Below are 14,197 nucleotides of genomic sequence, written 5' to 3'. Positions count from 1 at the left end.
GTACCACTTGCTGGTTAGCTGTCAAAATCAAAAATGGGTGAACGATGTTCCTTACATTTGTCCTTGATCTGGTTCAGTTCAATGTTTTAATTATCTGGATGATGAAAGAGGAGAGTTAGATTATAAAACTGCAGCGGTGTTTGACATACATTCTGTTTGGGGGCAGTGCCTGTTCTGGGAGTCCCAGCATCTGTTGCTGCTGGTGTCCTTCTGAAGCCCCTTACTTACACACAGGCTGAGGCAAGGGACTAATTAAAGCTAAACCTTGTCTAGAATGTCTCTTTTTTTTTTTTTTTTTAATTTGGCATTTTGAACATATTCTGTCAGACATCTGTTGACTGAGATGATTCAGATGACGCAGCTGCATTAAAAAAGTCAACTCAGAAATCTCAACTTTACACATGTGCTGCTGATTAACCAGATACATAGGTGACCAGTAGGTGGACTACTCTTTTCTAATTTTCTTTTTCACTTTGTATTTTATAAAGCCCATTGAATTGCAAAAATAATAAATCACTATTTTAGCCACAAGCTACTGACTGTGGACTTCTAGGGCATTTTTTTTTCTAATTTTAACTGTAAAAATATATTACTGGTGTTCAAAGTTAATTTAGATAATAGATTCCTAACATTTTGGAGTTTTTTTTTCCACTGGTGGATTCTGATTTTTCAACCTGGAAAGTTGATGTATTGTGGATTTTATGATATGCAATCTTATGTACTTCTTAATAATGCAATTTTAGAAATACTTTTCTTGCTACCTCTGATACATTGTTGTCTATGATGCTTTAAGAAGGCAATATTCAAATGACTGCACTTTTACGCAAGTGAAGACTTCAGTGGATGTCTTTAAAATTATTGATTATTGAATTAATATTTAGAATAGTCTCATAAAACTGCACTGTACTCTTACAGCTTTATCTCCCACTGCAGAAACAGTTCAGCTGTTCTCCAGGCAGCTGCTGGAATGCTCTGCTGCAGTGGTTACCAGTTTATGGCAGGCACAAGAGAAGGCATTCAGCTGCTGGGGAAGTTTGGGCGGAGTTGATGGGGGGGATTAGAAATTGCCCACCTCTGGTTACACAGCACAAAGAGTTCTGTCAGCCACCAAGTTCATAAAATGATGCCAGTGTTTTATACTTGAGTGATTTACAATCCAGATGGTTTCTGTGTAGGTTGATTATGTTATGCTTAGGCTGATGTTCAGAAATCTTTGCTTTTGTTAAATGTGATTAACAATAGATTTTAGGTGAAACGCTTGAAGGGCAGCACTGTAACTGAACTGAGTTGAGAGTCATAAGGTTTATATGTGAATATTGTCTGTGCAAAGCTCTGTTTTTGTCCTTTCACAGGTAATTTGGTCTGTCTTTGCTTCAGTTTTTATATAAAAGGAAGATAGATTCCTCATTTTTTAAGGTTGTGGTGAGTTATTGTTGATAAAGGAAGATCCTGATACCGGGAGGTGAATCGGTTGAGAAGCTGATGAGCCTACGATGTGTAACCAAGATAATCTTTATCTTTCAGTGGTTGTTCTAATCTGCAAGGACACTTGAAGCTGCCGTGTGGGATTTGATAAATATAGAAACAAGAGTTCAAGACACACTCTCAGAAAATTAGATCTTAACAATGGGGTTATTCTTAAAGAAATCAGATGTTTCAAATGAAATTGTTCTTAATGATTTTTTCATTTCTTTTTTTCATACAGCTTCCCCCTTACAATGAAACAGTTACGTGTGGTATTAAGTCCACAGGTAAGTGTCATCATGGTTAGAAATCAACATCCTTTTTTGAAAACATAGTTGGTGAAACTTTCCTTAGGCTTGCTACAAGCTCTCTTTAAATTTATTCTTTGGAGCTCAGTCAGCAGGCCTATGTGTGTATATTTGGCAGGTTGCTTTTTTAAACCCATTTATTGCATGAGATGGGTGAGACTATTTAAAAATATTGCGTTGAACTCCAGCTTATTGCTGTGGATGTGCTTACTCCTCAGTTGTGTTACCACACAGTCTTAGCGTCCTGCTGAAATAGTGCAGTAGCTGTAAAAATCTGGAGGCCTGGAGCTTGCTAGAGAATTCGTACTGAAGAAGCAACTAACTTGTGTGGCGTTCAGCTGGCCCTCTTCTAAGGCCACAGACTGAGTATTTTCTGGCAGTTTTAACCTGAAGACAGCTCTGCAAGCGTTGTTCTCTCCAGTGTTCCCTTTGACACTGTTTTTGTCTGGCTCAGCTATTTTTTGGGAGATTTTTTTTTTGGTGAAATTATGACACAATGTAAGAATGTGTTACAGAGTTCCTGTTTTGAGGCTATAACGGTCACATTTCTTCTCCGTCTTAGCCCTAAACCTTACAGTTAGAAAAAGAAATCTGGCCTTACTTCATAGTCGCGTAAAGCTGAAAACTAAGTAGGAGTCACCCTGAGATTATAGCTTTGTGTGGTATAAAACTTTCTCAACGCTTTATGCAGCAGGTAAATTACAGTTGGTTTTTTTTTGGTTGTTTGTTTTTTACGGTGAACCCTAGGGAAGAGCAAGGAAGCTGAGATTTACCCAGATAGAGTATATGAGAGGGATAAAAGTGACATCCAGATAGTCTTCAAAATAATCCAGCTTTCTGACAGGACATTGCTCAGTATTTAAGAGGACCAACATGCACATATTAAAGTTTACTGTTACATGATCGTTTTGCTTAGCAACTATAACCTTATATTTAAAGGTAAATAAGATAACCAGTCATAAAGGGGATAACAGATCCTATCTGAAAGCAGATGTACAGCATTCTGAAAACTGGGGAACTCTATTTTAGCTCAAGACCCTTTTTAGGACCCTGAGTAGTTTGAAGGAGGCGTTTGACGAGTTCATTGAAAGGCCCATGGAGTAGTGCAAGCTGCTGCTGGTGGCAGGGACATCCAGTCACATACTGTTTTGTCTAACTGTGGGTTTAAGTTCTGTTAAGACTTAGATTTCAATGTTAACAAGCCATGCAGAAAGTTGGTTTGTACAAATGTTTTTCAGATCATTCCTAGACCCTGAGAGAATCCCTCCCAGCCTTGAGATTAGGTAATGACAGCAAATTAGGCTTTGCCTGAAAAATGTCTTTAACAAGCTTGCACTGTACTGTGCATGCATATTACACTGTGATGGCTGCATAGGAAGCTGTGGAAACTAAAATGGAATGCTGTGCTTATGCAGAGTATTTGTAATTACAACGAGACGACACCTACTGACCATGTTGTCACCCCCTAGCCTAATTTTTTCTGCTCGTCTTCAGTATTTAACTTCATTACATAATTAGAAGATTTGTTAATACCTAAATAATCAAATCATGGCTGAAGCTCTAATATTCAGAACTGTGCTCAGACTAATTAGTGCCAAGTATTCACAGCTTTGGTTATTGTACGTAGACCCTGTCCTGTGAGCATCTGTTGATGCTTGTTTCAATATGCTTCCATGTTGTTCCTGACAGATGCATCTGTTTCAGTCTATTCAGGGGGTGTGCTCTGAACTAGATTGAAACAAAGTTGGCCAGAAGCAAAGTGGAAGGTCAAAACAAGTAATAATAAAAAAAACTAATTTTTTTCAAAGAACTTGACACAATCTTAAGGCAAATGAGCTTCTGCCAGCCACCCATAAACTAACTGTAGCGTAGATACTGGTGTTTATTATTATTCCTGCCGTAAGGTGTAAAGTTCAATTATTCAGTTGTGACATCCTAATTTGTGTTAAATACTAGAATATCAGTTATTCTCTTGACTAGATATTATCCTACAAATTTCGCATTGCACCTTCAGCTAAATTAACTTTCTACCACAGTTACAAAGGGTACGTTTTGTTTTCTGTTCCCCACTTGCCCTGAGTTGGCTCTTGCGATTGTCTAGTGTACAGTAAGCTGATTAGCTCACCAGAACAGAAGAAAATACTCCTGTGGATTATTTTTTTTGCCAGGTTAGCCTTTGGTAGCACAAGTGCTGGAAGCTTGCTGGTGAATGGAGGAGCAGGCTGGGAGGACAGACCTGAGCCCCTTCGCTTTTAGCTGTGGTAGACTTAACTCGCCCATGAAAGGAAACCCCAGTCTTTATTTCAAAGCAATTACTATTTGTTGATTCTTTTCCAAACAGATTTTAGAAAAGAAACAAAAAGTTCCAGTTTATTTTGAATTGGAAGGGATTTGAAACAATTCACTCTTACTGTGGCTGGAGGAATGTTACACGTTACCAGTTGCTGCTTGTGCTTTTTACTGTTTTAACAGCAGGTAAAGAACTAGCTCTCAGATCATGTGTGAACTAACAAGTTGCTACATCCTCAGATGAACTAATGAGGACTAGTTATGTTGTGGATTTGTGTCCCATGTCCTCTAAAACCTATGGCCAGCTGTTGCAAGCAGATGAAGCTGTGGCTGGTTTTGAGCTGTGCATCCTGGCAAGGCAGCCAGCGCGTAGCACTGATTCAGTAGCCAGTTAGTGTTGGTGCTGAACAGAGTTAGGTGATGCCTGAGATCTCCCAGCCCTTCCCTCTTAAGTGGTATCAGGCAACATCATTCCACCTCCCTGCCTCCAGGCTGTGGATTTAAAAAGAAACTTAAGCTCTCTCTTCTGCTGGGTGATAGGTAGTGCTGATTGCAGAAGTAGCTGGTGAAAGGTGACTTGACAGGCACAGTGTTAGGAAATCCTGGGCGTGGGGGTGAGGTTGAGCGAATTTGAAATTCAGGCTCTTGTTAACATGATTTAAAGATAGAAGGTTTGTATGGAGAGTTTTTCTCTCTCCCTTTTAAAGTTTCTTTTAGCCTAACTGGCAGCCAGATCAAAATTGATAGAGGTCACATCTGTTTACAGCTCATTAATTAACGTATTGAGAGAAAAGCAATTAACAACTGTATTTATATTTTTATATTGTAATTTAGCATGGTTCTATTCTGAAATTGTGTGAGCTACTGATCATGCAAGACATTATATATGATTACTTGACTGATCTTTATTAATAAATTTGGAGTATTTTGCAATTGCATGCGTTAGACCTCAACACACGTTGAATGTGTGTTATTCTTCACTTGATTTTAAAAATATGCACACTTCTTTTTTTTGAAGTTAATATTTTTGCCAGCTGACTTTTCTAGAAAGGACTTGGGGAGTTCTGAAACAGTTACGTAGCAAAGCTTTCTCCACTAGACTCTATTCTTCCATAGGATTATTTCCTTTATTTTTCTTTGGGAACTTCTGCTGAGTGATTTCACTGATATACTTGAAAACACACGCCTGTTGACGTGTCATACATAAGTTGGTCAAAAACTTTGAAAGTTTTTGGTGTGCCAACTTATTCTATTGGAAATAGCGCTCAGTGTTGTTTGGTTCTCTTGTAAAAGTTTGAAAAGTGCTTTTTAGCTCCTCATCTTGGAGCAAACAGAAAATATTAAAATTAATGTATTTGACACAGTGACATCCATATCATAGGAAGACTTGCAAAACTAAATGACCTGCAAGCACTAAAATGTGAGCTTACTTTTAATGTTTCTGAGACTCAGAAATTTCATTAATTTTATCTCTGTTTGTTAAAATGGTTGTAACTGAGATAGTCAGTGGTAGTAGTTGGAGCACATACATTATAAAACTAATTAAGTTCCATGAAATTGCAGTACTTTGTGACTGATAATTTTTAGTGATACTGATACTCTCATGCCTTCCATGAGAATATTTCTTAGCATTTCATGTCAAAGTTCCAGGATAAATTTTAAAAATGTAATCCACAAATTTCTCAGCATTGATTGTACATAAGAGTTGAACATTGACTGGCATTGAGGTATGTCTGTTCCATTTCTTGTCTTGCAATTGGTCATACATATCACACTGTCAGTCATACATTCAGCTGTCATAAAAGTTACTGATGAGCCTAGAGTTCCAAAAACTAGTTGCACTGTTTCTGTACAATTTAAAATGAAAATATTTTTCAGTTGTTAATGATTATGATAAATCTTTACATGCCAGAAAAAAAACAACAACAAACTCTACATTTTTAAGGGCTAAACTGTTAAAGTCTTGCACTTGCTAGTTGGCTGTGAAAAGGTTGACTTTGGAAGAAGTGTGGAGTTAAATATTGCACCATGTTCTAGATGCACTTACTGAGTAATTAACTTAATGCATTACATTGCTAAAGTCATTGGGTTTTAATAGTTATTCTTAATAGGTCGATTTAACAGGTGTTCCTTGCAGGAGTAGTGCAGTGGTTTTGAAAATCACATAATTAAAAAAGAAAAACAACTGTTTAAGAACAGCTGAGACATACTCTGTAATCCTCAGGAAAATTATGCTTTTGAAATGGTTATGACGGTTGAGATAAAGAATAAGAACAATTTTTGTTTGAGGGAATATTGCTTGCAGGAAAATACTTTTTTTTTCCTTGACTTTTGTAGCTTTTTGACTAGATGTCATTCAGTAACTCAGGTTTGCTTTCTTTTGTCCAGGGGAAGAGTATCAGAGAATTGAATTTGGTGTTAATGAAGTTATTGAGACAGAGTCCTCTGTACTAAATAACACTGACTACAGTATTTCAAGCACTCTGAATCCTCAGGCTCCAGAATTCATTCTCAGTTGTGCACCTGCTCAGAAAACCCCTGATGATAGCCTCAGCGAAACAAACTACAACTCCATTGACTGCCAGTTCAGCGATCCAACCCTCGCTTTGGATAGCGGTTCTAATGCTGAAAACGATGGCTTGTCTGGAGGCCTTGGGCAAAGGGAGCGCAAAAAGAAGAAAAAAAGACCCCCTGGATACTACAGCTACTTGGAAGACGGCATCGCTCCCACAGAAGCTCTTGTAAATGGCCACGCCAATTCATCGGGACTGAACAGCACGGAGGATACGGAACTGACGGGAGACATCCCCTCCCTGGCCACCCCAAGGACTTGCAACAGCCCGGACAATTCTGTGGACTTCGTTAACGAAGCTGTTTCTGATGATTCTGTTTCTAGCGCACTAGACAATACCAGGACTGCAGGGCAGCCTGAGGTATGCAGTGTTACTAATTCTGAACAGTTTTGCATCCCCTCAGAGACTGGCAGAGATAGCCCTTTAAGGACAGCTGTTGTACAGTCTTATGCTGGTACTGATACTACTGAAACTCTTGGCGTTACTAATGGACAAACACTTGAATCCTCGGGTGAGGACACAGCTGCCAATGGGGTAGAATTGCACACTGTGGAAAGCACTGACTCAGACCAAGCTAAGCCTGAGGAAGCTTCACCTACTACTGAGGCAACTGTCCCGGTTGCAGGATCAGTCCCTGTTAATCAGCCTGCAAAATCGTGGGCTAGTCTTTTTCACAATTCCAAGCCCTCTGCTTCCACATCTGTGGTCTATGTTGAGACTAAGTATACCCCTCCTGCCACATCTCCTCTGGTCCCTGAAAAACAGGTTGAAGTCAAAGAGGGGCCTGTTCCAGTTTCAGAGGATCCTGTAGCCATAAAGATTGCAGGTATAGTTAACACACACGAGTGGATGGTACAGTAGAAGGGTATTGTTTCCTCGCTTGTAAACAGGAGTGTACAGTGTTGAGAGAAGGTTCCTCTGCTAATGTTCTTAATAAGATGACTGTTAATACGCAGCTGGGAAAGGTGTGATTTAAATCAGCTAGGTTTGCGTCCCCCTGAGCTGAGTAAACAGCAACAAGACACTGTCATATTGTACCAAGTGCAGTAAAAATACTGCTGCTTTTCAAACAATATGCTTAAATGGTCTTTTTTTTTTTAATGTACTAGTTAGATTCAACTGTATACTGTTGTAATAGGGAGAACACATTAGAAAAGTTTGTTGTGAAAACAGTGTGTCATATTATCTGGTATTTACGATCTTGTAATGCGTTCCAGAAAAGCGTTAATACTTCTATGCCAAAGTACCTGAAATTCCTGGATGCTTGCAGGAGCTAAAGTGTAACATCTAAATATGTTCTGCTTCAGGAATTTTAATTTAGAAAATAGTACTTATATTTATTGATCTGTTGTTTTAATGGTTTGTCTTCCAAATTTTGAAGAATAATCCTTACCCATTTTAAATGATATTATTTTATTCAGAAATAATGCTATTTCCTGCCTATTAAGAGTAATTATAAGAAACCGTCCAAAGGGTACATTCAGAAAGAATGTGTGGTATAAAGGCTTGCGCTGTTGGTATTGTATCTGTGGCTCTAATGAGAAATACTAGGATGTGAATGACATGTTTTCCAATTGAATTTGCAAAAACATGAAAAAAAATAGCCAGCTGTATTTTATGTCACTGAACAAAAATAAGTATTTTAAATTTGTGAAATAGTCCGTGTGTGAAAAGGTCTGTGCGAAATCCTGCTGACTTAAGCCAGAAGCTAATTTGCAAGTACTGCAGCAGTTCGTGTGTGACAACTTCAAGTCAAAGATCATTTTCTACTCTTAACTGGAAGCTGACCTGGAGATTTCTGTTCAGGATACCCCAAAGTACATGCCTGCCTCATATCCACATGCTTGCTCAGTAATTGTCTCGTTGCTTAAACCTGTCTGTTGAGAGGAAAGCTTTATTCTATGTATTTTTCACTTGTGTCATAGAGGGCTGGACTACGGTGTGTGTATATGTACAGATGCTGGTTCGTTTGAACCCATACCTGCAGTGTATGGTACACTCTAAACTTATGCTATCACTTGGTGATTAATTGCAACTTTAAAAACTTTTGTGGTAACAGTAAAAATAGAACTGCTTACCACAGATGAAGTTACTTTGTCATGTCCAAGTTGCTTCAGTTTTAGGTTAACTTCGTACAGAAACAGTAAATGTCTACTGTATTTTGCCACCAGGTGGGAGCAGAGCTTTTATTTTGTCTCAATGTACTGAAATAGCAATATTATTTTTATGCAGTTTTCTTTTGCACCTTCACTATTAGCTTGCTTTGCAGAGGAAAAATTTGATTATATATGTTTCCAGTGAATAGGAATACATCTTCTCATTTCAGTTAATTTAGATAGGAATTACATTGCTGCAATTCCTGTTGTTCAGATGCTGCTGATTTCACTACAAAATGTTTACACAAGCATCAGAATGCCATGCGATCAGTGCTTTGCTCTGTGGAAGAAGGGGATTTTAAAAAATAAGAAAAGAGATAGTGTACCTGTTTCCCAAACAGGACTGAGAACACTTAATAAAGTCCTTTGTTTCTACACCCACATATAAAAGGTGTTACGTAAATATCTCAAGTTCAGCAAGCAATGTTAGCAAATCTTCTAACTTAATGTTGGAGCTCTGAGGCCCTTCTGTATAGCTTCTGTTTAAAACAGGTGCTCAGGACATGAGCACAGGTGCCTTTTCCATGGATAAATCAGTGTTTCTTACCTTAATTTCACCAGTTGCTACATGGGGATTAATGGTTCACAGGCACCTTGACATTAATTTGATGCTACTTCATTCATCCACAAAGGTCTGTGGCTTCTTAGTCCTCAAATTCAAATGAAACCTGCAATAGATCAGGAGGTGAGAATCAGGACGAAAAAACAAAACAGTTCTCACGTTAATCTTCATGGGGACAAAAGTCCTGAACAGTTAACTTCAGCAAGTGGCTAAGGTGTGCTGCGAGTGGCTTTACTGGCATAGCTACTAAACAGGTAAAGGGAACTTTTGAAGCAAGTTAGGAACAATTGATGTTAATTTAGCAAATTTCGAGGAAATCTGGTAATACATGTAGAGTGGTAGAAAAGAACAGGTGCAGGGCTTGCATATTTAGAAAGGGAGCACAGTACAAGTTCTTCATGTTAGCCTAATTTAAATGCTAGGATAAACGTTTTAATAATTCATTTCTAAGGGATAGTACAGTTATAAATATTCTGTATCTGTCAAAAATTAACAAACTTGGTCACGTTTAACTTGCCACATTTCACAGCTAATAACTACACTGTGATGCGTAACTGGATGATAGTTGATAGTCTTATCTAGGCTCAGAGTAAGCTATTCTGAAAACTCTAGGGAGTTGATAAGTGTCCTGAGTAGAGTTGAAGATGACTAAATTTGATTTCCAGTTTGTCTTAATGCCAATTTATACAGCTGTAATAAGATGGAAGGTAACTGTTGTAATTCTGTTGTTGCTGACGAGGGCTTGATGAAATTGTTTTGTTCTTCTTTGAGCTTTACTTCTCTGGGAAGATGTAATAGTGCAGCAGAGGAAAGAGAAGTAAAATCTGAAGACTAATGTTTCAACAAACGTGGAAAATTAGGATTTTCTTTGTCTTAGAAAAGATTGTAGGAGCTACCCTGGCTTTAACTTTAAATACATAAAGCAGATGTGAATTCCAGTTAGTGATGTGTGTTTTAAAATAACTTCAAATCTTAAGAAACTTTCCTTATGGTATTATATGTATTTTGCTTTCTTCCAATACTCTTGTAAAAGTTATTTTACTGTGTAAATGTTAGATGTGGTATGAAAAAATTGTATTGAATGTAATTACTGTAAACAAAAGCAATTCTTTGTTAAAAGAAAGAAAATGTGCTGCAGTTACTTTAGACGTTGTTTCCAAAGCAGTTTTATGACCACAAGAGGATGCTAAAGTCTTTAATATTTTTACTCCATATGATATGGTGTGAGGAAAAATAAAGTTAGCCTAAAAAGGTATTGGTAGGCTTTAGAAACGAGAGCCTTTAGGTTATTTTTATCCTAATTTTCAACAGTGATTAATTATGTTAACAGGAAGATCGAATGTGTGGACAACACATTTAAAACTTTGCGTTAACATATTCTGAAATATTAATAATTCAATGACAATGAAATATTAATAATTCAATGACAAATACATTTCAGTCCCAGAAGGATTTTCGTCTGTACCTGCAGTAGATGCTAAGGTCTGCTGTTAGACCTTTTTGTCATCTGCCCTTTCGCATGCCGGGCTCTTAATGTAACAGAGGACTGATATTTACACCTTCTGGGTTTTGGTTAGAACTGGCATTTTCAGAGGTTATAGCTGCAGAGAGGTTGGAAGAAGCAAGCTGTGGATTTTTCCTATTATCACCTCCTCTACTTATTGCTCCGTGCCTTGTTCTCCTGTCACCTTCCTGCATCTATTTAGACAATTCTTCTAGTGAACAGCTCCAGCTCTTAAGTTTATGCGGTGTGTAGCGTGATGGCTTTAGAGGCCCTCACGTTCATTATAAAACCAAATAGCCCTCTTGGTAGGCAGTTGCTATGTTTATTTGTATTTTCTGTATTTTCTGTCTTGTATGCTTCTAGTCCTTGTTTTGCAAATGTAAAACATGCCAGACCCAATATTTTCCTTAAACAGGTTTTATTTAGGTACCTAAATAATAGGTCAGACTTCTAGGAAAAAATTCCCTGCTTGCTCTGCATTTCATAGCTGTGACAGACTTCAGTTTATGGGCCACAGTTTTTACACTTGTGCCATTGCTGATAGATTTGAAAGTGTGAAAACAGTAAGCTTTATATTGTGTAAGCCACTAAGTAATCCTGTAGATTTTAAGTCTTAAAGCAGTAAATAAAATGTTCTGTTCAGAAGACTAGGTTAATATCCGCCCATCCTGTTTGCACTGAGATAATTTCGCTGTATGATAGTGTGTGTTGAAACTTGTAAACTAAGGCTGCTACATCAGTATCAGTTCTCTTCAGAGCAGGAGAGGAATTTCACAAATATTCCATAAAATTGATAGCAAGGGATTACGGCTAATGGGAATTTGCATCTACATATGCATCTATATCTATTTATCTAAATAAAATAGTCTTACAGTAGTAAAATAACAATTAAGAAAAATAGTTCTCAATTTTGAAACAACAGTGATTAATTTTTTTATACACCTGACCCAAATTCCAGGATGTCTTCTGCTGAAGAAATCTGTCTGATTAAAATACGAATCCTGTTTAAATGAAGTTAAAATTACTTGCTAAAGTTTCTGTGAATCTTGTTAACTCATTTGCATTATTGTGTAAAGCATTACACTCTTGTTTTGATGCCCAGCATGTGCATTTTATTGATGCTCAATTTACTGTTTCTCATTCTGCAGAAATACTGGAAAATGTAAAACTAATACATAAACCAGTGTCTTTGCAACCGCGAGGGCTGATCAACAAAGGAAACTGGTGCTACATCAATGCTGTATCCTTACCTTGGAAAAAAATAATATGCTTAAGTTAAAATGTATTCTGTCTGTCTCAAAGTTTTCCTGGTTTACTCTGGTAAGTGCTACAGAAAAGTATCTTCACGTAACGTAATGCTGTGGATGAGTTGTTTAATGCTAGCATCTGGGTATTCGGGTGTCATTGAACTCAGTGTCTGAGGTTCCCTGCAGCTGGTTGCACAGTCCTGTTCAGTTTCTCTTAGCTCTGTCAAAATATTTCAGAACTGTAGTTGTCTCATGACTGGAAGGAAACCTCCTTGTAAATTCTAGTTGTGTCTACTGGTGGCTCTTTGTGCAACAACTTAAGTGTTTCTTTTGTGAAGTGCTAGTACTGCTAGTGAAAATATGAAAACTAATTTTAAGACCGATCGTTGCAGAACCTCATAACCTATTTCCAGGTGAGCAGTTTTGCTTTAAATAACCACTTCTGTCTTATAACTGGTTCTGCACTCATCTGATTTTCTCTATTACCTCCCATTGTTCACTCTTAACATGTTCCATGAGAACTTGTTACTGAATTTTTACACGGTGTAGGAATCAGGTTTATATCTCACTAGCTGTTGAGGCAGCTGCCTTTTTTATTTCTTTGCCCCTTCAGTATTGTAGTACATTTCCTCTGTTCACTGTTTTCATCATATAGTAGCAGATTGATGTTTTTAAAATATTTTTCTCCCAAGGCGTACTGTAGTTTTACTGGTTGCTCTAGACTTGCCCTTAAACCAAAGAATGTTTCACATCACTGTTTCGGTTATGAGGGTGAATCACCACTTTTGTCTTCTGGCTTCCATTTTTCTTAGTCTAACACGCAAATGTTTCCAGGTTATCACGTGCTGACTTTAAAATAGTTAATTCTGTGAAGTCATTCCTATGAAAATAGCTTTCCTCTTCTGTTCCTAGACCAAATGCTACCTTCTTCTTTAGTTAAAGTATTTGGAATGATTAAAATGTCAGTGAAATCACTGCACGTTTCAAGATGCTGAGGTTTTTAAGCAGGACTTCTGTACATTAATAAGCTAATGTTTTAAGATAAGTCCATCCATGAGTTCCTCTATAGTTATCAGATTAGTCTACATAATAAAGAATTAAGTTTATGTATATAGTTTTAATATGATTGAATATTTGGTTAATATGCAGATTATTTTTTCTGAATATTTCCTTAATGCCACTGCGTAGACCCTGCAAGCCTTGGTTGCTTGCCCTCCAATGTATCATTTAATGAAGTCCATTCCAATGTATTCAAAATCACAGCGGCCGTGTACCTCAACACCAATGATAGACAGTTTGTAAGTAGCTTGTTTAAAAAAGTCTGCGATCGGATTAATCTTATTAAGAAAGCTCTAAGAAATGGTTGTTACTGCAACTGATAAAAGCTAGTATCTATCCAAAAGTTTCTTGTGCTTTTCTTTGATGACACTTGACTTTCATCATGAACTTTATACTTTATAATTACTTGCATTGTCAAGGAAGATACTTCCTGTTGCCTAAGTATAGCTTTTAATTAGCGTTCTATGTGCAAAAATGAACTGTGAGAACTGCAAGAGCTAATCTCGCACCTCATCATGATCAGCGACGGTCTGGTTAATTTTTATATCTGAACATTGAGACTTCTGTAGTGATAATTTAGGGCTTTTGGTTGTCTATAACGACAATGATCTAATTTTATTATTTGTCCTTTTAAGTCTTAACTTGCTGCTCATATGTAGTTGTTCCTTCCATTCTGTTTCAGTGTTCGTTTAATGAATGAGTTCACTAATATGCCTGTACCTCCTAAAGCCAAACAAGGTGAGTGGGAGTAGAAAGAGAAAAGTCTTTTAAAAGCATAATAAGAGAGCTTTGGGGTAAGGATCTACATTGCGATGTACATAAGATATGTGAATAGTGGTGTTTGATCCCTTCTGTTGGTCTTCAGATTTCAGGGTTTCTTGGTATCTTTAAAAGTTCACAGTTACTTTTCTGTCAGTGTCATGGTTTTCCTTATTGGCGTTTTGTATCAAGAAGTCGTACATGTTGGACCTTACATACTTTATTCCATTTGGTAGATCAAATGTACAAATGCAATAAGAATATATATATATATAT

The 14,197-nt window shown here is 37.3% G+C and overlaps 1 protein-coding gene across 1 annotated transcript in view; it reads left to right on the top strand.

The window, feature by feature from the left end:
- Positions 1 to 14,197, top strand: part of USP10 (ubiquitin specific peptidase 10) — a 50,094-nt gene that overhangs the window by 18,850 nt on the left and 17,047 nt on the right. The window contains exons 3-7 of the mRNA XM_084533130.1: positions 1,706 to 1,751; positions 6,450 to 7,460; positions 12,005 to 12,096; positions 13,292 to 13,401; positions 13,845 to 13,900. Of these exons, the coding sequence (XP_084389256.1) occupies positions 1,706 to 1,751; positions 6,450 to 7,460; positions 12,005 to 12,096; positions 13,292 to 13,401; positions 13,845 to 13,900 (1,315 nt within the window). The remainder of the gene's footprint in view (positions 1 to 1,705; positions 1,752 to 6,449; positions 7,461 to 12,004; positions 12,097 to 13,291; positions 13,402 to 13,844; positions 13,901 to 14,197) is intronic.

The sequence above is a fragment of the Aythya ferina genome (assembly GCF_964211825.1).
Source record: "Aythya ferina genome assembly, chromosome: 12".
Classification (NCBI taxonomy): Eukaryota; Metazoa; Chordata; class Aves; order Anseriformes; family Anatidae; genus Aythya; species Aythya ferina.
Note: the sequence above shows the minus strand (reverse complement) of the source record. Positions and strands in the feature narration are given on the sequence as shown.